We start from the raw sequence: 27,561 nt of genomic DNA, 5'->3' as shown, positions 1-27,561 counted from the left end.
AGATATACTCTCTACACCTGTTCATTATAAATCCCAGAATACCTGTTCTTACTATTATCTAAATCAAGTAACATTCAAATACTCTGTGATTACATCACAATACATGATCAGACTGTGATAATGTTATGCACAGAGAAGCTGCATTAATATTTCACATTTAAACTTATTACTTACTATTTTTTCCCCCAAGACCCTTTTTTTAAAGCAGGTTTTAATATGTATTTTACTGGTTTTTCTCTTTACTGATGGATAAAATTTAAAACATTTTTAGTGACTGTAATAACTATTTGATTTACAGGCTAGGTAAGCTTGCCTACTGCAAGAAAAGTCAACACTGGCTAACCTGCAAATCAGTGCAGCTATTTTACAGATGACGGAGCCAAAAAAGAAAGACAAATATCACATTCTTTATTCAGATCAGAGATGTCAAATGGATGGGATTTAATGTGCAGCACTATAGAATTACATTCTATACTCTGCTTAGGTAAACTACATGGATTATTAGTAAACGTTTTTACAAGTACAGAATTGTTACTTGGTTAGAAATAACATTTGCTTTTTCACAGGTTTTATGATACAGTCGTGTCACAAATCCCAACACTTTTTGTCACAACAGGCTAATCTGTTTATTACAAGTGTAAATATACAAATGCTAAATAGACAAAAAGATGGTGCTCTTTATGTAAGAAATAATGAATCATTTCCACAAAACCCATTTCCCCTTGTATTGGCATAATTGACTTAATGTATGTAGTCATATTATGCAAAACACATCAAGGAAACAGATGAAGAACTAAAGAAGGAAGACATCTGGGAAAGTATAAGCTCCTGCTTTTATCATAAAGATTGTCAATGACTGACACATTTGAAAAAGGAAAAAATGCAACTGGAGATTGATCTGTCCAGAACTGGACATTAATTCTTTCATTAATATATTAAGATCTATTAGCAAATTTACTGAGACTACAAAGAAGTCTCTTAGGAAGGAATCTGGAAGGCTGAATTTAACCTTCCAGCTATTTCTATAGTTAAAAACAGCACTGAGGGAAATTCAGGCAGAATACTTCTCTTTCTTACTAAAGGAAAAGATCTATCAAACTATGCATATTTCCTGCCCTTCTTATATAAAAACTCATTTTTTTTAAAGCTTTGGAAGTAATTTACAAAGGGGAGGTTTTATTTTAGCAATAGTACCCATTTGAAATATTTGAAAGATTTCTGAACTGGGAAAGCTGGATATTTCTATACCCATATTTTAAAGAGCTCAGCAACATAATTATCTTCTGTTTGTATAAGAGTTTAATTCTGAGAGGGGCTAAATTTATAATCTCTACTTAAAACACTGTTTACAGATATTCAACACAGAAGGATGACCAGAATTAAAATGAGCAACAGATACATGGTCAGAAACATTGTATAAGCATCTCGTTTATCCCCCTCTGTCCCCAGGATGACAAGTCCTCATACAGTTTATCTAGTTTTCCTAGATATAGAACACTGCTTGGGGGTGTTCTAGCCACAGTATCAGTTATCTCCCTTTCTAAGTGTCACACTCTGTCCAAGTACAACTTTTTTAAAGCTCTAGGATGTCTCTCTGAGCCAGGTAACAAATCTGTTTTTAACAGCTCAGCAAGAGGCTGCATATTGTCACTGTGGGATGAAACACAGCAGATCATGAAAAACAGGCAGCAGTAAAAAGAGGTTTTTCTTAATTCACTCAGGTCAACAAGTACCTTACTGTGTAACCCAATATGAATCTGATTCCTTGTGGTCACTCATTTAGTCAAAGGACAAGAAACTCTTCTGGCACACGTATGAAACGCTTACGTAAATTGAATGGCTGGGAAAGGTAATGCCTTTCCCTGAAAGAAGAATGTTCCTTCTCTCAATTAGCTCTCTTTTGACAAAAAACACCCTTTAAGGAACACAGCAACTGTTGGGAAAAACTCAATGTGCAACATTTCAGTAGCAAGGCAATTGAAAACAGAGCAATTATCAGGCACTGGAAATAAATAGTCCTTTGTATTAAGATTTTTATAATCCAATGTGGAGGGGAAGTTTGGATGAAAGTTTGTGGAATAATGGTATAAAGCTGAACCAGACTTCACCTGTTCTCAACAAAACCCTCAAAAAGACTTCAAATACACTCAAAGTTTTCAGACTGGGAACACTACAGAGCTGATGAGAAAAATTTGAACAGAGAAGTGATTCTTCAAATACATTAACTCCTAGATACTTAAAAACAATATTATTAACAATGATTTTGATTTTATTAATACTTCTGAGATCCTTGTGTGGCTGAAAGTGTGAATTCAGTGAAAGATTAATAGCTGACTGTCTGATCTAACATCTACTAAAGTCAGCAACAGCCTTTTCATCTTTTTCCATATATTCTAACACAGTCCCTTAAGAAGAACACAAAAATTAGGCAAGTGAAACATAAGGGCGTATTCAACAAGAGAGTTAAAAATGTTGCGAAACGAAATATTTATTCTATTAATAAAAAGGATCATATCCAAATTTTAACATTGTCTGTGCAGTTTGTCATTCAAATATAATAAATGGCTTAGTGCACATGAGCCAAACAATGAATTACTTTGTTTTTTATTGTCCACAATGAAGTAAACACAAGTTATAAATAGCATGAAAGCTAGAAGAGAGCTAAAAAGAATCAAAAATTTACAGTTTTAGTACAGTACAAACTTGAAAAAATAAAAGTAAAAATATTAATTACAAATGTATATTATTTAAAATACAACTGTGAACTTTCATTTCCTCCAAGTACATTTAAAGTCTTGAATTGCTTAAGTTAAAGTAATTTAAATTAATAATCCCCAAACCACAAGAACTCTTGGTCAATAGGAATATTTGGTTTCTATGAAAGCCCTGATAAGTTCCTGGAAGAGGCAGGAATGGCAGAATCACAGCAAATCAGTGCCCCCTTAGTGACATGTTGTGAATCTAAACTCAACAAAATACCAAGAGAAAAGAAGCAACCAAGTTACTTCCAGTGGTAAGAGAAAAGGGCTCTTCCTCACTCCTTCCCCATGACGCTCAAATTTTCCATTGCAAAAAAAAAAGGTACATTTTGAACAGCTCCTAGCTCCAATTTGAAACTGTTCTTCCTTTGTTTTCCTTTTCCAAATTAGCTTTTGGAAAAAGAAAACAAAGCTAAAAGCTAAACAGCTTTTAGCCCCAGTTCACACTAACACAACCGTGTTTAGATGCTGCTCCTTTGAGAGAAGGACAGTTTTAACATGCCATCTTGTGGATCAACAGCATCCACCCATCAAGCACACCTGAAACCTGTGTCCTGCTGCTCCTCTTTCAGCAGATGCCATGTTATGGTAGGAGTCTGCACAGCTTTCAGCAGTGAGAACCTCCACTTTTTACAGTCCCCAGCTGTGAACAAAATGTGAACAGCCACAGTAAAGGGACACTGCTGGTGGCCTCTGAAAACTCTTTTGGGAAGTCACCGTATTAATTAAAGTTTGTTTTGGTTTTTTTTTCATGTGCACACAAACATGCCACTGTGTGGTGAAAACAGGGTGTGAAGTTTCACTGCATTTTAGCTGCTCCACAAAATCACTGCAGTCCAAGTGAAATAGTAAACCCAGTGAAAACAGCTTCATCTAGCTAAACAGAGACCTTGTTTTTCCACCATGGGGACCTCAGCCACTAGGACAATTTCAGTCTTCCTTGAAAGAAGTTAAGCTGCTCTGCATTGCTCATCACAGATACCTGCTGTGGAGAACGAAATGCACACTTTGTCTATCTATATAGTAAATAGTTCTTGCTTTAATTCCTCTGCTTCCTCTTCAGAGCAGTTTAGTGAAATTCTTCAGGTGAATTTTCAGAGTTTGCTATGCCAGAGTTCAACAGTCTCAAAATCTCTGTGACTGATCCTGCAATCTCTGCTCAGACAATTTTTTTAAAATGAAAGTCAATAACATATACCTGAAAAAAAGATTCAGGGTTTCTATCCAGTGTGAACTCTTTTTCTTGAGAGTTAAATGTATTATTAAGAGTTAGAAAAAAAAAAAGGACAGAGCATACAAATATGAGGGAGATACCAATGATCAGACAGCTCACCAGTTTTTTTCAGGAGAAACAGCAGCATAATCCCTGTGCAAAAGCACTTTCCAACTCCAGAAATGGTGTACTAAAGAGATAATGGAACAAGAACAACAGGACTCATGGCAGGAACAAAGCAGTCTAGTGAGAATGGCAGATGAGGTGAAAATATATTATTAGTATACTCTTTATGTAGGGATAAAATAACTACATTTTAGAAGAACTTTTGAGTCCACTCAAAGCAGAAATAAGTCCTCGGAAAAGACACAAATGAAAAGTTAGTAAGTTCATGAGACAGGTCAGGGAAAGACCTCCATACAAGAAATTTTGATGGATGAAAGCCCAGAGAAATGTGTGAAAGAAATAGATGAAACAGGTACAAATATAAGAGAGCAAAAATACCTAATGGTGGGAATGAAAAGAATAGTCAAGTAGGAAAGCAAACAACTAAATTGATATGGTCACTTATTCCATGAATACAAGTAAATTTAAAATGGAATCAGAAAGAGTGTTGATAGAAAATTTTACGTGATAATGAGGGCAAAGTATCATCCCTTGTGAAAATACTTTTTTGTTATTTAGACCAGCAGGAAGCTCTGCTTTTGCTCTCCAACAATGCCAGAAGATGAGAACGCAATGGCATACTCCTGATTGCAATCTCATGCTTCTGGGTAATGAAATCATTGTTTAAGCTTTGTTGGCAGCCACGTCTGTTCTCTCCAAACTACATAAACGATCTAGTAAACAACATGATAAATAAATTGCTATGGTAGGATATGCCAGCCCTGAATATAAGCCAGGCTGCAAATTGAATTGCAGCATTATCTGTAAGAGTTCAGATTTAAAGATGCAAAAAATGACACCTACGTGCATTAGTCTGCTACAAGCTGGCAAAGAGAAATAAGAGGAAAAGAATGGCATACTGATGGAATTTAATTGTCTCTTAAACTAGACTAGCTTCTCTTAGAGGAACAAACAAGGAAAAAGTGAACACTGCCTTCCCCACTTAATTTTCTATGAGTATATGCAGAATTAGAATAAATTATTGTTCATACAAGGACAGAATAACAGTTTGAAATAAAAATATAGAGCCTGGTCCTATGAGATGGCATGTAATTTTCTCCCCAATTGCAAGTGAGAGAGGAGGATGGTTGCTACATTTCAAAATAATATTCCTAGACCACAAACCAACTTTTAGGATAATAATAACCCAGAATAATCAGCCAGTAACGACAGAAGGAGAACATTAACTTTCATATTGAAAGACATTACATTTTATGGAGGAAGATGCATCAGAAGTCCCGGGGACCACTACAATCTGGAGCCCTGATCTGGACACTAACACATTCTTCTCTTCATTTTTTCATTTGTTCTGGGATTGCTGTTTCACCTTGGTGTCATACAGACCTTCCTTTTTCACACTTCCCTCACTTCCCTACAATTGCCTGACTTACTGGTACTTTATTTTATAATTTTGCTACCTATGATATCAATGACATCCTCCTTTTACTGAATGCAAAGCAGAATGAATTAGCAGTGAAAAGAAGACGAAACAGTGATGATCAGGACCATTACAAGGAGCTCACAGCATCTCTGGCTATGTGAACTACTAGACAACAAATACACAAGCCAGAATATTAAACAGAGGCATCTGAAAATGTGCACAAACAACATACATATCTCCCCAGAGGAGATTTGAAAACTTACATCTAAAATGTAAAACCAAAATACGTATAGGCTTTTTGACCTAATAGTTGAGTATCTTCTCCAAAATTATGCATATTAGCAAAAGAAAAGTGTACTCCCACATAGACAGCCTTGAGGAAAAGGCTTAGAACTCACAGTTCCAAAAGATACAAACTACAGTTTGCTCTAAGTGTTGATTACATGAGGCCTGAGAGAAAAAGCATAATTTTCTCGTTTTTCCTCAAAAGAGATTGCCGTAACACATCTCTGGTCATCGTTGTTCAGCCATTCATAGTACAGGTTAGATCTACTAATTATTTCTGGAATATCAAGCTGAAAGAATTTTCAGTGCATGATTTTTTATACTGCTTGCAATACACTATGCATACTTTGAGATGATCATGAGGAGTAACAGAGATTTTTCCTTTTCTTTCCAAATATTTATTGGTTAAGAAGAAGTACTTTCAAGCATACTAGAAAGCTCAGGAATGGGAAATGTAAAGAATGACAGACATGTTCAGAAAGTCCTGATTCCTAACCCCTTAGAGACTCAAGTGGACACCACTTTTCACAGCTTTTTTCTTTTCTAATATGTCTAGAAAATAGTCTCCATTTACACTGTTTGAAGTAGAATTAGATTCTGGGTTATGACATGCATTGGCAGTACATGAATTCTGTAATACAGTTTTTGGCCTTAGCCTGTGCAACACCAGTACCTTGAGCACTCAGTGAAAGACAGGAAAATGGAAGTCAGTGGAGCAAGAGCACTCAGGTCCAGTCTTACCATCTGCCACTCCAACCCTCTGTCTTATTCTTTTGGGCTGGTGTCTAAGCAGGTGCATGAAGGCTTCTCCCCTGCACCTCTGAAGAATGACAGCTTCTTTGTCCTAATGAACAACCGAAAGTTCAGCTGCTGGGAAAGGTCCTCCTTGAATCAGCTTCAATGCAGAGGACAAAAGGGGCAAGCGAGAGCAAAATGTAGAGTTTTTAGCCAAACATCCCAAGAGCATCCTGCTTTTGGGATGTTTGGCTAAAAACTATAGACTAGAAGAAGTAGAACCTGCTATATGAAAAAATAGAAGGCAAACACCATGGAACATGTGTAAGAAGTCTCCAGCGCAACCTTCATATTTAAAGGACATTTTAAAAGTGTATTTGGTATAGCTCTGGTGTGTACACATAAAAGTGTATTTGGTATAGCTCTGGTGTGCTTTCAGTAAAAGTCCCCATCAGTAGGGAAAGCCACTTTTGCTGACTTAAGTTGGGCTTAGCTGTGCTAACATCTTGAGAGCCTTTCCCCATTTGCAGCACATATCTATTTTAGTAATCTGTGTTTATTTTGTGCTGTTTGCACAAAGTCTCCTTTAGCCAAGACTTGTGGCTGGATATGATGCTGGATACTATCTCAGACTATGCCAGTTTGAAAATGTAAGACTCTAAAATGGCCTGGTCAAAAGAATTATGTGGAAACTTGATTGACAAAAGAGTTTTTGAACCAATTATGTTCAAATAGTTTGAGAATTTGCAACTCTTGCTATAAAAATCTAGTGACAAATCAAAATACAAGAGAGATTAAAATAAAGAATGATTTGCTCTGTATCCCCTGAAGTTTTGATATAGCAACATAACTAAGCATGGACCATTACTTTGCAATTAGCTACTGAAGGACAAAACACAAGGTTGTAATTCCCACAGTGGTTTGTAAGTAGAACTGTTGGCAGTTTACCAAAATGGGTCATTATAGAATTAGGAATATTTTGGGTTAAAAAACATACCACTCATTTTTGTAAAAACCAGTATGAGAGACTCCTGAAGCCAGTTTTTGTAAATCAAATAATACTGTACCAGAAGGAGACAGAAAAAGGATGTTTACTTGACACAAAGTCATGTGTGTTACTGGCCTGCTTGGACATTTCTGGCCACTCTAAGCAGTCATAAGCAGGTTTCAGTCTTCATGGAAGATGCTCTACGTATGATTATTCCTCACCACATAAAACACATAAACTGTATTTAATGAGACTGAACTTATTAAACTGTGTTTAAGTAGACTGAAAACACATAAACTGTGTTTTCAGTCTAGTTTTCAAACTTGAACTGACCCTTGGGCCAAGATCAGCCACACCTACTGAGAGACCATCGATATCCAGAGGAGTAACATAAGGGAATCAGATTTTTGTATTACAAAGTAAGTGAAAAAAGGGGAAATAAAAAGGTTTAAATACAACATCATTCTCATCTAGGGATCTGCTGTCTTTTGCCAAAACTAAGACAGGAACCATTTCCTCTGGGTACACAAAATGTCCTTCATCGTGATTCTTTCAAACAAGCATTCCCCTTGTCTGACAGATCCCCCCCAATAAAACAACTTGCTGTCATTCGTTGTTCCTCATTCTTGAACTCTGGCTCTTTCTGTCAAAGTAAGTTTTGCAGGGGGAGGAGACTGAACTGGAGATAAAGTCATGCAAACTAACAAACCTGTCATTGTCTTTTGACAATTCTTGTGCATCTGCAGAGGATGGAAAATCTTGTGATATTTTTCTTCTATGCTTACTTCCTCTTATGGAAGTTCCCAATTAACTGCTATATCCATAGAGTAAATAGTGAACCCAACATACAATAGCCAAATTGTTATTACACAACACCACCAAATCATAACAGATGGTGCCATGGGTATTACATACTAGAAATTATATTTTTGAAGTCACAGCCAAAAATTTTAGATTTTTAGTGTTTTCTAGGAATATTTGGAGATCATAATATCTGCTTATTAATTACAATGACCATACAACAGAAACTTACACGTGTGAAATGTTCATATTTTGACACCAAGGAGAACCCTGAAAAATTCACTTCAGTTTACTTCCGGAAAATGACAGAGCATTCAGCATAAAATAATTCAATGCCACTTAAGCATGTATATATACATTGTAAGAACTTTGTGTATGAACAATACACAAAGTTAATCTAATAAGCAGCAAAATATCTTTTAAAATATTATGTATATTAGAGATACACAGTTCACTGACTATAAAATCTTCATGGTATTATGAACTAAGAAGGAAAAGAACCCAACAAAACAAAGCCCTGCTTAGTCAAGGAAAATGAAAGACAGATAAATAACCAAGCCACATAACTAAGAGGTGGACTTTTTAACAGCTTTCTTGTTTGTCATTTTCTGTGGTGTTACTAACAGAGAGCAAGAAGACTTTAAATGACAATAGCTTTTCTTTTTTCATTGTATTATCATTAATTGTACTATGAGATGAACTGAAGTCTGTATTTCAAATAGAGATTTAAACTATATGCTATATAAAACCTCCAAAGTAATGTATTCAACCACAAATTAAACTTTGAATGCCACATACACTTCATAAGAGTGTCAAAGTAAATATACCAATTAAACTAGAAGTTAAAATTATCATGTTGGAAATTAAAACAAGAACTTCAGGTTCTAGAGGCAGACTTCTTGACCTCCTTCTGATTTTGGAATAGCAGTGTCATTCAACTCTCCTGTACAGTTAATTCTAACAGAAATCCTGTGTATTTGAATAAGCTAACTCCACACATAATAGTCACAACTGAATATACTATAACTTTTTTATTAGCAGGAGCCTTAATTCTTATCAGTGTTGGTTTAGATAGGTATAAACAAATTATTCTGTAAAAATTAGTTTACTTAAACAGAAGTTTAAAACATCTACAATCAGTCATGGGGGTTTTGCACAATGTCATTACTGGTTGAAAGACCTTAAAAGTAACATTTTCACATTTGGGCATCTCCTATAATTACATTATAATTCTGTTAAATTAGATTCTGTTAAATCTTATCTCTGAACTTCTGCATTTACAATGCTCAGTCTGGAGACAATTGCAAACACCTTGTAATACAATTTGCTCCAAAATCCTGTCAAGTATTGCCAGCTTTAATACCATTCAAATGTACTCTGGTGTGTTTTATACCTATCTATATTAAAAAGAATCAACAATTAAATACATATAGGGAACCATTCTGGGTACACAGCATGTTTGGATATATTTTTCTCACCCAGACTCTGAACAGATCACTTAGCTTTGTTTATCAAAATGATTTTGAAGTTAGAGTTTCACGGATCCAACTTTTAGAGGTAGTGTGTACCCAGTCTCCATTGAAACTTGTGGGGTTCAGCAATTTTGAGAACCAACATTCACATGTTCTTTTTAGCACAAATAGTAAAACTTCTGTTTGCTTAGGTCGTGTAAGACTGAGTGACAAAACAGCAACTTAGAAGGCAAACTCTTACTGAAGCATAAAAGTTACAGATGCAAAAATGGCTTAGCAAGCCTCCTGCTGAGATCATAGCACAGGTTACTTGAGGATAGTCTGGCTGCTGACTGAGACTTCCGAGACTTTTCTTTTCTAGATTCTGCTAAATTATCCTAGCTAGTGATTTGGTCTTATAAATATTTAGGAGCATCTGCTTTGCTTTTTAGAGAGATGAAATCTGGAATTTCCCTTTACTCCTCACAGTTCCAAATGCTAATTAGTATGATCTTTTTGGAGGGTGGATACTGAGCAATAAACTCCATTCTTGCAACTACACAGAACACTGTTAGACTGCTCTTGGTGACTGCCCAAGAGCATGCACCTATCATGTGCTCTGTTCACATTCATAACACTGGAACTAGTGTTCCTCCAAATGATCCATTTTTACACATGATCCATTTTTACCTCACACTGCCCGCAGCGGCTCAGGAACAAAACCTCACACACATTTGTGGCATTTCTTCTAACTTTGGACACAACTCACTTACACTGTTCATAACTAGAATCCTCCAGCCACAACAAACAGAACTGGCTGACCAGTGTCATTGCCTGTCAGTATCTTCTAGCAAAAAAACAAAAAGATTAAAAAATGCTGAATTTTTTAATTCAGGGGGTGAAAATTCTGAACCGTGCTAGTTTAGATTTGCATCAGACAAGCCCGAGGAAAAAGGGCAGCAAACATGAACCCTCCTTTCTTCCTCCCAACTTTTGAATTTTGTTCTGGGGTTCCTTTCTCACGACTTCAGCCTGTGTTCAGAAGCCTCAAGGTTCAGAATCAACACAACTGTGGGATATGGCACAAACATCATGTTGAGGACAAAAGAAAATCCTTCTTGGGAAAGAACATAGAAGATTTTGAAATTGTGCCTCTAACTGGGAAGCATTAGGATGGCTAGGCCTGATGTAAAGGCTCCACAGAAAGGACAACTATTCTCTACAGAAGTCTCAATTTTCTGCATCTATATGTCAGCAGCACCTTTCCAAAATACTGTTAAGAAACCTCTTGAAGAAGGGTGTGATCCTAGAGAGAATCTTCTTCACACAACTGCCTTGAACAGTTGATGTACTCAGTAACTTAAAATGATATTAATTTAGGCCCTAAGAAAGAAAATGTGATAAAAACAAATATACTAAAATCAATAAGGGGAAGTACATCAAATGAAGTTGATGTATACTGTAATCTTAAAAAGAATTTACTAAATTAGAGCTGTAATCAAATTCACCTAATTGCTCACAGTTCATAATTGTTAATGTTATTTTAAAAGTATATATACTCAGAAAAAAAAGAAGCACTTTATAGCTTATTTTTCAATAGCCATTGAATTAAGTTCAATACAGAAACAAAGAAACAGCTATTTTACAGGTTACAGTTAGAGCAAGGTACGTAACTTGCTCAAAGTTGCTCAACCTATCAATGACATGGCAAGGAACAGAACTCAAAACTCAGACTCACTGGACTCTCAACTTCAGTAGTTTTAAGAGAGCAGTTTTAAAAATTTAGACATCATTATCTTGCCATATGAGTATGTGCAACTTCCTATGTGTGGAACTACCTTGACCACAAAGACTTTGCTGGGCAGTTTCCTTGGTTTTATGCAGACTGAAAAAAAGGCATATAAAAGAAACATTTCAAGAGAAACAGTGTCAATGGTGTCAAAATGCAGCTCTGGGAAATAAACAGAAAGCTATCATTTGTATTGACTCTTCAAAAGCTCATCAGAAAGTTGGATACACAAATTCTAACTGTACGTGCTACTGAATAAGCAGCATCAAAAGCACCAGTAATTGCAAATCTGCAAGAGCTGAAGTAATGCCTGAATAACCACCCTTCCAAATATCCTCATGTTATCCTTACCAGATTAATCAGTCTTCTCATTGCATGTTCATGTGAGCAAATGCATTCACAGGGATCAAATCCACCTTCTGCCATGGCTCTCTGGATAAACCTGAACTTGTCTGTGAACACCTAAGAAGAATAAGAATAAAAGGACAATGAACTCTTTCTCAACTGACCTTATTTTCCAGAGACTCACACATCAAGTTTCAGTTCATTTGATGCCAGGGTGAAAAAGCAAAACAAAGCAGGGTAATCCTATTATTCCTTTGGCAGTATGAATGAAGAAGTCTGGTATGTGCAGTTACATTTTGATGTTGCTGAAAACACTGTCTCACACAAATTTTTTTTGCAAGACTGTGTTTCTCCCCTGGGTTTTCTCACATACCAAAATGAAACACATCCTATCAAACAAGAAGCACAAAGATTAAATTCTTGTCTCTCATCTGTACAGTGGGACTCTTAAGTGTATATATACAAATTGAAAGGTCAGGGGAACTTGTACTCCTAAACCCTAATAAACTGCTGGCATTTTCCCTCCAGATCAATGTACAGGAAAAGAATTTAAAACTCAGTAAGTTTTTTGCTAAAGGAAACAATCATCTTTGTTGTATATTGAAAGCAAACAACAGGGGTACAAAAGTGAATGTACTTGGAAACACTTTAAAAATGGAATTATGCACACTAATTTTAGATCAAAGAAGTAGGTTAATCACTTAACAATACAGAATGTTCAAAGAAGCTTTAATGGACAGGGTAGGAAATCAATTCTAGATTATTCATCTGCTAAAACCACTTATACCCAGACATGTCAGGCATGTTCAAATGTATGTTTACTATTTACCAATAACTTTTCAGTGACTTAATTGAGGGTCAAACCATGCAGCAGACTGCAATGCATTTCTATCCTTGTGGTCAAATCTGGGATTGATTTCTCTCAAATGAGGACTCAGGATATATTAGGTAGTTCTGCAAAACCATACTTAAGAAAAATTTTTCACTTGCCATCCGTAAAGCTGTATTCAGAATGTGTTAAGTGTTGCATGCACTCAGGCTCTGATGTGACACAACTGGCAAGCTTGCAAAAAAGACAAACACAGCAGTGCAGAGCAGATACAATCTCTCAATTCCTAAAACAGATACTTTACGAAGGTACCAGCCATTTGATAAGGGTGTGCTGAATCAATAGACGTGTTCTGCAGACATTGCCTATAAAAACTTACAGCCTCTATCACAAATGAGCATTTTAATGTGTCAGTCTCACTAGTAGGAAGAGCCATAAGCTATATGTCTGTAAGACATCTTCACTCAACAGAATATAACACTGCTACAGTTCTACCCTCTTGGGGGGAGAAAAATGCAAATGCATTTCAGAAGTCCTTCCTTTGTTAATGCCGACTATTCTTCTGAATAAATCTTTACCATGCTGGAGAGACCAGAGAGTAAAAGAAACTGAGAGGTATCTGTCTTAATTATGGAGTTTGAACATCAATGTCCTTAATCTGTTAGGGTATCCACTTAAAATGAAAACTGAAAAAGGAACAAAAGTTGAAGTGATGGAGGAAATTCTTTTTGCCTCTAAGAAAGCATACTCTGGCTATGTAGTAAGAAGATGACTTGATTATGTAGCCCACAAGTCCCTTTGAAAAGAAAACCACGCCCAAGTATTGAATTTTTCAATGAAGAGGTAATCAAGAACCAGTAATTGGAAGCTGTAATTAACCAGATTGAAAAGAAAAGCAAGGCATACATTTTTACCATCATAGAAGCTGATCAGTGCAACAAACTGCCCAACAAGCAATGGGATTTCCCACCCCTCACTGCATTCAGATATGCTTCAGTAAAGTACAGGTTACTGAGTAAAGTACAGAAGCACCCAAGTTCAGATATAATGGCCTCCAATATATAGGAGATCATCTGATCTAATAACTATTTAAAATAATTATTGTAAGGCTACTACACTAACTTACATGAAATTATTTCAGAACCACTAGAACCCCATGATAGCAATAGAAGAAATTCTTTAACTACACAGTCTTCCTGAGTACCACACCAAGCACAGGAGCATTTCTAAAACAATCTTAGGATAAGGAACAGATAAAAGCACTGATTACTAAACAGTGAAAAATAGGATATAATACTGACATCCACAAGAAGGTATTTGAACAAGAGATGAACAAGTTGCAGAAAAGTATTTAATTGTAACTTGAAATAATTTAGGGGTCAGTAATACATAATAATGTCACAGAAATTAACAGACAAGTGTTTATATTAAAGGGGACTGAACAAAAAACAAACACCAAGTAAGAGTCACCACTGATAAGACCAGGATAACATTCCCTCTAGAGCACATAAGAGAAAAAAATTAGACAATAAACGGGAAAAGTTAATCTGTCATACAACATCATAAATTTAAGCAGAGGTGAACTAAAAGGAATTTACCCCAAGGCACCTGTACATGACAAATTACCTCAGTGATATCTAAAGAAAGCACAAGACACATCACCAAGTAAAATGCCATCAAAACTTTGAACAAAAGATCTCTTTAAAGCTTTCCCACCTTCACATGATGCTGAAACGAATCATCCAAGCCTATAACAACAAACTCTTTCATTGGCAAAGAACCAACATATTTTGGGAACAGCACTAAGTTTTCCCCTAAAATAAAGATGCTAAAATTGGGTTAGTTTAATATGCTTAAAATCCAGGTAAATAATTCCCCTTTATGCAATTATTTTTGATAGAACTGAAGGAAATGGAGATCTTATATGTCTGCCCAATTACAAAGAAGAGAGAAACACTCCATACTATAAGATGATTTTCATGGCAAAATGACACTCTCATGTCTTTATTTCTCTTTAAAATATTCTTGAATTAACTGTTATTTGTACCACACCTCAAATGCATAAAGTACCAAGCTCTGTAATCAGATCTTAAGCTTTATTAGCATTTTGTGACCCTGTCTAAGAATAAGAGACTAGTATTTTTACACAGCACAAAGCAGGATTTCTTGGCTCCTTAGGCAGCCTGTTTGTATCAAAGTCCTGTTCCAGAACTGCAGCGTGCTTCCTGCCTGCCTCCCGGTACTTGCAATTGTCAGATCTCACGTCAGCAGCTAACTTGTTCTGCTCAGCTCTGACCTCTTTGCTGTGAGTCACACAAGCTCTCCACCTTTTGCAAATACAGTCCTTCTACACACAATCTACCACAGAAAATGGGAGTATGTGCTCTATTCCTTTCATCCTGACTTGGAGAAAGAAATAAAATGCTTGTAGCTTTCCTTTACTTATTATTTCCAGTATGTTTTTCTGTTTATCATCACCTTGTTTTCCTTGGAGTTGACAGAGCTGGTTTGTATCAGCTGGTAGGATCACAGCAATTGGTCAAGGCTATGATGAAAAATACCTGCAATTCCTCTGACTGGCAGTGTCTTTTACACAACTCAAAATTACCATATTTTGGATTGGCCATATTACTGCTAGCACAACATTTAAATCACAGCATTTACAAGCAGCTGGAAGACATGGTCAGTAAATATGCCAAAGCTCTCTATGATAGCAGCTGAGAAGATATCTATTATGGCCTCCAGACTAGCAAACTGATAGAGAGCATAATAAAGGAGAAAATCAGTAAACACGAGCAAATATGATGTACCATCAGAGAGTCAATATGACCATTCCAGTGTAAAGAGGCCCACAGAGGTAATCATAAACAGAACTGCTGAAATTAAAGCACTGTGGTCAGAATTTGAATTACTACAATTCAGGAGTAAAGTGGAGGATGCTCTCTGATGATTTAAGTCAGAAATAAAAGCCCCCCACTACTTTTTGACTTGAGTATCTATTTGAAATTGCAGCCAGTGAAGCCATATGGAAAATATTTCTAGTCTCTCATGATTTAAAAAATAGCATTCTCAGTTATAGTAACTATTGTAAATTGTTTCTTTTATTATCTTCCCCACTCCCAGCCCTACAGCAGTGTGTTATATTTTATACATCCTACTATCAAACCCACAATCTTTATGGCTACAATCTGGCTTGGGGGAGGGTTGTCCCTAGAAATTGTTCTGTATTTTGAATTATTGCAATGACTATACATTATTTCCCTATTCTCCTGAGTAAATAGCATGCAGCTGGTGAGCTCTGGAAGACACAAATTATGCTCTGCCTTGCTCCACTGTAATAATTACAAAACTGGATTCCTTTCTACTGTGAAGGCAAACAAGAATGTTTGTGCATTTTCCATGTGCTAGATGCCCTCCAATGTGATTCTAATATGATGCTGATTAGCAAGATGGTCAAAGTGTACACACTGGTCATCTCTACTCCTTGGTATAAAAGACTGTCTAAAAGTATTTATCACACCAGTATTTGAAGAAACAGTAACTTTATATGATACATAGATCGGAGTAACTACAGATTTATCATGGACTAAACCAGGCATCTTCAGATCAAAACATTAAATTCATCAATTCTTTTCTCTCCTAGATCCAGGCACTTAAAATGTAGACTATCACAAACACGATAAATACAATGACTGAAGATTCCCCTGCTAAGAACTATTTTCACTGTGTTGCTATTTTCCTGAAGACAGAAGGTAAGAAATCCTTGGGAGTAAAAATACCTCATAGCACAACAGGCAAATAATATAATCTTGCCACGTTACTTTAAAGAGAAACAAAAATCCTATTCAGATCCTTGCTACTGTTTTTCAGCCAACTGCAATAACTTGGAATACAATTGTCAAATACCTCTAAGAAGCCATCAAGTTAATTTTACTTTTGAGTTCAGTTTGGGAGAAGTGTGGCAGAACAAATGAAAATTGATATCAAATTTAAAATAAAATTACAGAAAAAAAGCAAATTAATTGCTCTGCCTCTTGCAGGCATTCTGAAAAATTATAAAAGGGCTAAAATAGCAAAAGCCATACACAGAGCATGAATGATTCACTGGCCCAAAGACAAAATGCTCATTTTTATCTTACTCTCTGAGGCAGAAACCCTCTCTCTTGTACTCATCCATTATCTTATAAAGTATACATGTTTCCTTAAAAATTATGTGTTCCCTTGCCTTTTCACCTGCATCTAAGCCATACTAGTATCCATGTCTTCTCACAATACCTGACTCTTTTTGTAATTCTTCTATCCACAGCATGCTCCAAGTTTGGTTCTTTTGTATAATCTTTCCCACCTCCAAATATTTTCTTCTAGAATCTAAAACATCCTGTACATTGGCCTCATATAAGATGACATAACACCCTTGCATTCCTGCACATCAAGTCCTGTCCCAGAGAAACTACCAGGCACTGGGACTGTGTGACCACAGTACCCATTAACTCAGGGAGTGAAAATTTGCTTCAAGTAGGAAGAGACTGGTGTGATAAGTTCCTCCTAAAACTCCTGATCACTGCTTTTATAGGAATCTCTTCTCCTCCTTGGCCATTCTGCCCCCCTAGGTACTGTGAGCACTCAGGGGGTAACTGGGACCCCAGCTGACTTGTTACTGGGCATTTCAAAATGCCTCTGGGTACAACCAGTTGCTCCAAAATCCGTGTCTAATCCTGACTCTTCTAGGGAGTGGACCCACTGAACCTGCCTAGTCATACAGAGTCCAATTCAACATCTGTTAGTTGTACAGTAAAATAACAGATAAAGGTATATGTAGTAGGGCAGCACTGTTTACTAGTGACCAACCAAGGGAAGCCAAAATATTCCAAAACAGTGAATCCCAGACAAACTCAGAATTTTCTGTATTTCTTATATAATGCATTTTCCTGTTGATTACCATCTTTTGTAGTATTTGTACTTCATGCACATCCCACCCTCCCACAGAATCTGAGTGTTTTGTTACTCTTCTGATGAAGTACCTACATCCAAATCACTAGCCTATTATTTAACTTCCCATTATTTCAGTTGTACAGCTAAACTTCCTGAGTAAGACAGGGCAGGGAATTTTATCCACTGATTTCTGCAGCATGTGTTTCTTCAGACCAGATTGTAGCAGAGAGGGGGGGAAACAATATGCATGGATTTTGGGGTTTTCTCTTTAAAAAGTCACACAATGTATGTGTACATAGGACTGGCTGATTTCACCAGCACATAGCTTTGTAAAATTTCTAGTTCAATTGCTACTACCAGAAATGCAACACATTTCCTATCTATCACCAGAGCAGTATAGAGGAGGAACAAGGCAAAAATGGTAGCCGAGACATTAAAAAAGCAAAGGAAGGCAAACTAAACAAAACTACAGGACAGTGCAAGGAAACAAAAGCATTACTAGTTGAATAGGGAAGAAACTTCACAAAAGGAACTATGAGGATAGGGAAAAAACTAAAGAGAAAAATAAGCAGTACTTTGAAATAAAGAAATGTTATTCTGTTTGAAGTTAACAGGGGCATGACTCTAAGGCAATAGAACCCACAATAAAGACAAAGACACCACACTAAATCAAAATCAGTCCAGAAGCCAAGGGCCTGGTATAAGTAACCAGCGGAGGTGGTCTTCATTTTTTATAAAAATGTTTTAAATTGTTGGGGTTATAAAATTAGCAAAAATAAGCTTGAAGTTTTCTAGGAAAACTTCCTTTATAAAGCAACTTCCTCAGTTCAAACAAGGCTAAAAATAACTTCTGCAAAGAAGAATCTTGTATACAAATCGATACTAATTAAAACATTCCAAGGATATCTTCTGCTCTATTACTGTAATTTAGATAGTTCAAGTAAATATTCCCTCATAGAACTAAAGTCTGAAACATGGCAACATTATACTTGGCTTTTTCATAATGTTGATTTTTAATCCCTTTTATTAATAACCCAAGAGAAGCTCTCACTCATCTCTTTCACACTCACAGCTGCACCCTATTTTTACTGGAATAAATACTATGACTCTCATCAGATTTAGTGCACCAGGATCTAGTAGTTCTGCATGACCACAGATCTCTAGAGAGCTACTGATGATCTTTTTCTACCAGGCCTCCTCCTGGGCATAAAACTGAATTTTCAGGACAAAAAAAAACCAAAAAAACAACTGGCTAACTGGGCAGCAAAAGCAAACCAGCCAGATATGGATGTGGGTCCTGCCAGAAGGAGAGCTGCCACAGTAAAGCATGGCTCCAATTACAGCTTTCTTCAACTAATTGTACCAGTTCAGATCACCCATTTAACTTTTTTAGGGAAAAGAACTGCAATGATTTTGATGGCTGAGTCCAAAGTGGGTTCCTAGGCACAGCAACACTTTCATGGTATAAAGCAACCATCTCCACTCTCCTTATAATTCCAGGGGGTGGGGGGAGAGCAGCTGGGTTTGTACTTGAAAGCATCAGCATGTCTCCCTGGGCTTCCAGCTGTAGCCTAATGAATTGGCAAGTATTTTTTTACAACTTTTCTCAGGATAATTAACAAGATCTAAGATGAACTCTTCAATGCAGATTGAGCTAAGCCAGTTCCCTTCCCCATGGAAAAGTCAGTGCTTACCCATACACACACATGGAGGCCGCTGGGGGAGTTCTTGCTGGATTCAACCAAGTTGACTCACACTGGTCAAGTAGGAGCTCGAGACCCCAGCAGGAGCTCCACAAGAGAAATGCTCACCCAGCCACATCCTGCTCAAGGCATACTAGCTGGGTAACTTTGCTACTGTCCCACAAATCACCTCCTAAGTAAACAATGAATTCATTTTCCAGTGTCATTCATCTGACGTTTCTTAAAGATGCAAACATAATACAAAACAACTTCTTAAAAATAGGACAAAGCCAAAGAAACTAAGAAATGCTGGGCCAGCCACTGAAGGATACTACAGTGACATCTGAAATCAGGGAAGGAGCTCTTGAGCAGGGACAGACTTGAAGCTGAGAAGTAACTGGTAAAAGTCTGAGGTATTTTCCTGGTGGTCTTACAGGACTACTAGATACATCCCTTGTCTTCACTGTGTGACCACCACGATATTCTGAGCATTGCTGGGTTGCTAACATTTTCACCCTGAAGTGGACATTTGGAGCTGCTCTGTGTGGGGCAGAATATTCTTCTGAGCCCATCTGCCAACAACAGTGCTAGCACCTAGAGCAATGAAGCAGGAATCAGAGCATAAAAACTTCAACTACTTAAAATTATGGTCAAAGCCCTTTCATAGCCAAGCATCACCACCCTTCTCAAACTGAAGTATGTGAAAAAGTTCACACCCCTTCAAAGAGTGGCAGGTTCTAATAAGAACCTGGCAGGAAGCTTACTATTTTTGGGCTGGGCTAACCAAGGTCACAGGTATGCTGAGGTGCATCAGTTCAACACAGAATGGCATATCAGGGAAATACAGATTATACAGATGCTTCTTTCAGTATAGTTAAGTCTTGTCAGTGTCAAGTACAACTCTCAGAGGACAAGAACCCACTCACTGAAACTCCTCACTGTTCCTGTACTTTTTGCCCCCTTCTCTTTCCTGGTCAGACCCCAGTATGTCAGGACAAAAGATTTCAGGCTTTAAAGGCAATAAGGCTGATGTCAGTGACCAAAACTGAACTCCCTAAGGGAGCTAAATAAGATCTACCAAGATTTAAAAAAGCTATTTACTTATTCCCATGCAGGTGGCTCAATATTTCCTCTGGGCAACACTTGAAAAGGAGCTAATTATGCACATACAGTCATGGACCAAAAAAGCAGTCCAGCTATTTTAGAATTCATTTAACAATATTTGATACAGAATGTTATTACCAAACTCCAGCTGTCAGCTTTGGTCATCCTTTTGTTAAAATGATGACATTTTTCTGAAAGAAAGCTCTCAGAATATGAAAACCAATTAAGAGAAGATGTCAGTGACACAGAGTATTGTCCAAAAATAATACCCTCTTTCTGATAAGTAAATGCTTCAGCCTCTTCTAGTGTAGGAGACTGACAGTGGTCTAGGACAACAAAGTTATTCCTATTGTGCTGAGTAACTAATGGCTATTAATAATTTTATTTCACGTGTTAATGCAAAAATGTGAGCTATCCTCTGTAAAATTACTAACACATATTTCAACCAGTTTACAGAGCAAACTGGGAGCCCTCTCCTGTGGTTTTCAGTAAGGCAAGAACTCTTATTGACTTTCATCGTCCTTCCACCTCAATACTAAGTAGAAAACCTGGGCATATTAGCTCAGGTTTTGGTTAGTGTCTCCAGCATTACAGACTGCCTCACTGCTTGCTGACATTCCTCCCCCCATTCCCAAACAAGTGCCAATCTCCCAAATTCAGCACTCCTGCAGCTGTATGAGTGATGCACTGCTGCAGGAAGCAACACATATTAATCCTGAAAACCCTGCTGGCAGCACTTCTGCACCAGCCCTGCAAGGACATCCATGCTGTGCCAGGTCAAGCAGGGCCAAAGGCTTATGCTGCTTTGGGAGGCCAGATTCTGAGCAAGTGGCTACACAGGGAACAGGAGCACACCTTCCAGGGGACAGACAGCACTTACACAGGGAACAGGAGCACACCTCCCAGGAGATAGCACTTACACAGGGAACAGGAGCACACCTTCCAGGGGACAGACAGCATTTACACAGGGAACAGGAGCACACCTTCCAGGGGACAGAGAGCACTTACACAGGGAACAGGAGCACACCTTCCAGGGGATAGACAGCACTTACACAGGGAACAGGAGCACACCTTCCAGGAGATAGGCAGCAGCTGCACAGGGAACAGGAGCACACCTTCCAGGGGAGAGACAGCACTTACACAGGGAACAGGAGCACACCTTCCAGGAGATAGACAGCACTTACACAGGGAACAGGAGCACACCTTCCAGGGGAGAGACAGCACTTACACAGGGAACAGGAGCACACCTTCCAGGAGATAGACAGCACTTACACAGGGAACAGGAGCACACCTTCCAGGGGAGAGACAGCACTTACACAGGGAACAGGAGCACACCTTCCAGGAGATAGAGAGCACTTACACAGGGAACAGGAGCACACCTTCCAGGGGACAGACAGCACTTACACAGGGAACAGGAGCACACCTTCCAGGGGACAGACAGCACTTACACAGGGAACAGGAGCACACCTTCCAGGGGACAGACAGCACTTACACAGGGAACAGGAGCACACCTTCCAGGAGATAGGCAGCAGCTGCACAGGGAACAGGAGCACACCTTCCAGGGGACAGACAGCACTTACACAGGGAACAGGAGCACACCTTCCAGGAGATAGAGAGCACTTACACAGGGAACAGGAGCACACCTTCCAGGGGACAGACAGCACTTACACAGGGAACAGGAGCACACCTTCCAGGGGACAGACAGCACTTACACAGGGAACAGGAGCACACCTTCCAGGAGATAGGCAGCAGCTGCACAGGGAACAGGAGCACACCTTCCAGGGGACAGACAGCACTTACACAGGGAACAGGAGCACACCTTCCAGGAGATAGAGAGCACTTACACAGGGAACAGGAGCACACCTTCCAGGGGAGAGACAGCACTTACACAGGGAACAGGAGCACACCTTCCAGGGGAGAGACAGCACTTACACAGGGAACAGGAGCACACCTTCCAGAGGATAGAGAGCACTTACACAGGGAACAGGAGCACACCTTCCAGGGGAGAGACAGCACTTACACAGGGAACAGGAGCACACCTTCCAGAGGATAGAGAGCACTTACACAGGGAACAGGAGCACACCTTCCAGGGGACAGACAGCACTTACACAGGGAACAGGAGCACACCTTCCAGGGGACAGACAGCACTTACACAGGGAACAGGAGCACACCTTCCAGGGGAGAGACAGCACTTACACAGGGAACAGGAGCACACCTTCCAGGGGACAGACCTGCTTTTGCAGGGAAGCAAGAATAAAGAGCACCCTTGCAGATGGAAAACTGCAGAGGTGAGGATCTCATACTAGCCCCCCATGGAAGCAGAACAGGGAACCAGACTTTCCTGTTTATTACCCCATCTGAGAGGTGTTTTGGGCTTAACTTTTGGGCTTCATAGTACAAAACTAATAATTTACTTTTAAAAGTATTAGAAAAGTATGCTTCCATAAGAAACTATATAACCTATTGTGCTGGTTTTGGCCGTTGGAACACCACTTTCCTCAGTCGGTAAAAGGAAAAGGTTATGCTGAAACACACCAGAGCTAACCACAAGTAGCCAGGCAGCTACTGCAGCTCAGGTGGCCTGCAGTAATTCATTATTTCAAATGATTCTTTTATAAGTGTTCATCATTCAGAAATTTTTAGACATTTTGTTTCTTTGCAAAATTAAACATGAAAAAAGTCTCTTATTCAGTCCTTTACAAAAAAACATGGAGTTTCAAAATAAATAAAAATGAAACTTTTTCCACCATATTGAGGCAGCAAATGTAGCCCTACCATGAGCTATGAAGCTTTTTTATACTAGTATATTAAGAGTACAATTGCTTGCATTAAAAAATACCTTACTAAATCCTTAAAACTATAAAAATACACTATTCCTTAATGTCGCTCTGATCTCATACAAACACAAAATTATACTGAAATTCTTTGGAATACTTTCATTATTTTTTTCTCCAGGGATGACATATGTTTCTAATAACTTGCCACTGAGCAAACAGATTTAACAGGGTAGCAGCATGCTGAGAAAGATAGCAGGATTTTCAATTTTCAGATGAAAGAAGCTCTATTCCCTGGCAGCCCTACTCCTAACCCCTTTAGGCCAGATCAAATTTTATCTGAAGCTAGCTGGTGCCTGTCTTCAACTTCAATGGAAGTTGAATCAGCTGTTTTTTTTTACATACCTGCAGTAAACAATTTGAAGCTTATCAATTAGAATTTTTCAAATCAGTATTTTTACCAGAGGGAACCCATAGCAATTAACAGGATTTGTAGACTTGGTTATTTACATATGTTTAGCTACCAGATGACCCAGTTTTTACCAGAGAATATCATCCATCTAATTCAGCAGACTCACAGACTAGTTTAGATTATCAAAAGGAAAGTGTTATGCAAATTACACAACACTCCCCTGCACCTTCTAGCAACAGATTTTAAAATCCATTATATTAATTTGCACAACAAAAATCTAGAGTTCTGTTTCACAAGATCAGGATCAGTTCACAACACACATCTTACCTTTTGCTCCACCATTTTCATACAGAAAATAATGTATTTTTCATCTTTAGAGACTTTTGTTCTACATACTAATTTGAAGCTAAACCATCTGACAATCTCCATGGCTCAAAAATGTCTCTTTTATATAAGAAATATAATAATATAATAAGAATATTTCTACATTTCACAGAGCTCTCTGATAAAATGTTTACCTAGTATTTTCAAATAGGGGTTCTTAATTATGGGTCCTATCTGACCAGTCTCATCTAGATACCAGGGTGAGGAACCCCTAACAACACTGTAATCACTTGCACTGGAATCCTTGTTAAAGTAAGGTTGCTCACACCAGGAAGCTTGCTTTCACACTTGATTTAGTTCAACTGCTTGAAGAGCTAACCCCAACTTTTCTTCACACCTTCATGTAATTTCATTCAGACAGCTGTTTTTTTTTTCCTAAATAAATTTTTAATGTGTGAAAAAACCATAAATTATTTTATCAAGTTGTCTAAAAATATTTCCCTGCTGAAAATAAAGATTTTATTATTAACTAATGGGAAATATACGAACATACGAAGAAAAAAGACCAAAGCTCTAATACTAGAGGTCTGTATTTGACAAAGATTCAACAAATAAAGTAAATGAGCATTGCAGCTGCTTATATAATGTAAATGGTTGCTGCTACATTTTTGTCCAGCTTTTCTGGTTTTTTTTCTGAAAAAAATATTTTCTTTCTGAGGAGCGCTTGGTGGTTTGGATCTGACATTTGTTTAGAAGCTTTATAAAGTAAGAATGAAACTATATTTAGTTCCAGAAAGCCATGCTTTTTAATGCATGCAAAGCTGCAGAAGAATCAGAAGCAATCTTAATGAGGAAAACTTTTATCAAATGTAATTCAATCTGTTCCCACTCAAATGGGACTAATTTGTTCAATTATCTATAAAAATACCAGTTAGACACTTAAACAAAAGCTTCTGAAGCATATCTGTTCAATTAACAACAATGCAAATGCACAATCACTCAATCATGCCAAGGGCTGCTCCCCTAAGCATCTTCCAATTTTTCATGAAAAGCCCCATCAATCATCACTAAGGGACCTTTTTCTTGCCCCAGCCTCAGCCAGCAGTGTGGAATAGGTGGTGGGAATAGGGAAGAGGAAAGGACCATATTTCTTCTCTTACTGCTAGCAGAACCACTGTTCTGTCAGCAAAGTAAGACTAACACAGCTAACACACACTGATCTTTCTCCTACCCCTGACTGCTCCTTCATAATGAGGAGCTAAGCAGTCTTACTTCAAATGAGGCTCAGTGGGAACTAGGGATGCTAGATGCTGATGTGTCAAGGCATACAAGCTGAATGAGCTCTTCTGGGAAAATAATTCCTCTTTCTTTTTACCTGTACAAGTACTGCAAGATTCAGCTCTGTGACAGAGCTTTAGGAAGTTTTCTTCACTTCCACTGTACTTACAGAGGGTTTGGGAGTACTTGGATTTTCCAAGAAGTATTAGCATTTTGCAGAATAAGCTGCCTCATTAACAATTAGATGGACCTGTATGCATTCATAAATTGAATCTCTAACCCAGACAGTTAAGACAGAAAGTGTTTAACATCAAGTTAATTTCTAGGTATGTAAATGCAAACATGCAGAGTGTGTAACAGCATGTAGGCAAAGTAGGGTCACAGGCTCTCTGTGCTGTGTCCCAAACAGAAAATGGCCAGATGACAACAGGCTGTATATGCATAAATGCATCTGCCAAAACTTTTTCATATTTGTTATGAAGAGGAATCTGATAAATGTTCAAAACATAGAGAGTAAGAATTTGATACTTGGTATTGTCAGGGCACTGTGACGTTTGCCATTCATATGCATTTATAAGAGAAGATCTTGCTAATTTTCATTGTACTGGCCTGTGAAGTCTCATGATGTTGTAAGGTCAAATTCTGGTATGACAAACTTCAGCAGAGACAAAACTTGGTCTTTAAGAATGTATGTCAAGTACCCATAATACCTAGGAGGGAAAATTCTAAATGTACAAACATAGTTTTATTACACATTTGTTATGCAAATAACATCCACACACCACTTATTCTGAAGTTTAAATATATGAAAGTAGGAAATGAGAAGTTAATAACAAAACCAGAAGTCAGTTAGAAACTAACTTTCTCCAAAACTAAATACCAACTTCTTGAAAGCAGGTAAAATAGTTTAAAAATTATTGAAACACAATGAATTGTTTTAAATGTAAAATACTTCTTTAATAACAATTGTATTATTCTCATTTTTCCCTTAGAATAAAAGAACATGGACTGCAGAATATTGCTCATGTAACTGGACCATGCAGTTTGGAACTTAATGGACTTGATTGTGGTTTATGTAAGGTGTTGCAAAACTATCACAGTGTGCACAATATGAAGAATATCATAGAACCTTGTCGATTATATTTATTTCTATAGTCAGCAAAATAGTATCCAACTAGGATAAAAAAAGATCCACCCAGAGCTACAAAACTGCTCCTACCATCATCTCAGTTCTACAGCAGACCAGGGCTTTTGGTCCCCAGTGGGTCAGGGATGTCCCTGCTGGCCCGAGAAGCACGTGCAACAACACAGTGTGGAACTACCACTAACACATCCTGTATAACTTTGCCCTTACTTAGCTCCTTATGCAAAACAATCTTAAATTACTTAAAGTACAGAACTCTGTACCACTCAAGAGTTAGGCAAACATTGTAAATCTTGTCTTTTACAATGGGCAAAAAGAAACAAAGATGTTGGACTCACCCACCACAGTGGCAGGGGAAAGAACAGTGGTTAGAAGTGAATCAACTAATGACTGCTAACATTGCAATTAATTTCATTTTGCAAACTGCTTCTACCATTTCAAGCCTCACTATCAGTGACAGGGTCACTTTTTAAAATCAAAGACTGATTTCTTTCATCTCATTGAGTCACAGGAATTGGATGAAATTATCAAGGATATAAGAAGAGATAAAAAAGTAAAACTGATCTCCCACACTTCTGATTTTTTTGAACTTATGTCTGTTTTTGGAATGTAAAATGAATGAGTAAAGGTGGATAGCACACTAATAGCTAAGCATTTAAAGACTTCTAATATATAACCCATTAACACTCACTAAAGATACACACCTTCCCCAGCAGGCACACTAACAACATTAACGCAAAATGCTGTTAAGACCCAAATGTTAGATGTCCTTGCCTCCAAAAACGGGAATTGGTTTTCAAGACTTATCTGCATAGATCTGGATGTTCAGACAGTATTAAAACACAAACAGTCTACAATCTAAAAGGCAAACTTGAAGACACTTGACAAGGCAAACAGGTGTTTGCCAGGAAACCAAAGTTTTTGATGCAGGTCTTGCAGCACATTCACGCAGGTTAGCCAAGGCCTCAGAACTGCCGTGGAAGGCAGCAGTTGAGCTGCAGGGCAAGACAGCTGGGGAACCCAGCACAGTGGCAGCAGCAGAGAAATAACCATATCTTGTGCTCTCCAAGGCCAATATACCCCTTCTTCACGGATTCTCTAGGAATCACATATTCCAGCATACATGAAGAGCTCCTGACAGGAACCCTATATTTAATAAATTAACAGCAG

At 37.9% G+C, this 27,561-nt stretch overlaps 1 protein-coding gene across 3 annotated transcripts in view; it reads right to left on the bottom strand.

Moving 5' to 3' along the window:
* The window catches only part of SMIM14 (small integral membrane protein 14), a 56,185-nt gene that overhangs the window by 11,422 nt on the left and 17,202 nt on the right, over window positions 1–27,561 (bottom strand). For 2 of the 3 annotated variants that reach the window (XM_071432524.1, XM_071432522.1), the window contains exon 2: window positions 11,919–12,029. The exons of the other annotated variant lie outside the window; for it this stretch is intronic. In XM_071432524.1, the coding sequence (XP_071288625.1) occupies window positions 11,919–11,993 (75 nt within the window). In that variant the 5' untranslated portion in view covers window positions 11,994–12,029. The remainder of the gene's footprint in view (window positions 1–11,918; window positions 12,030–27,561) is intronic. 3 annotated transcript variants of the gene reach the window in all.

The sequence above is a fragment of the Agelaius tricolor genome, unplaced genomic scaffold, assembly GCF_023055355.1.
Source record: "Agelaius tricolor isolate 1412-34295 unplaced genomic scaffold, bAgeTri1.0.p SCAF_8, whole genome shotgun sequence".
Classification (NCBI taxonomy): domain Eukaryota; kingdom Metazoa; phylum Chordata; class Aves; order Passeriformes; family Icteridae; genus Agelaius; species Agelaius tricolor.
Note: the sequence above shows the minus strand (reverse complement) of the source record. Positions and strands in the feature narration are given on the sequence as shown.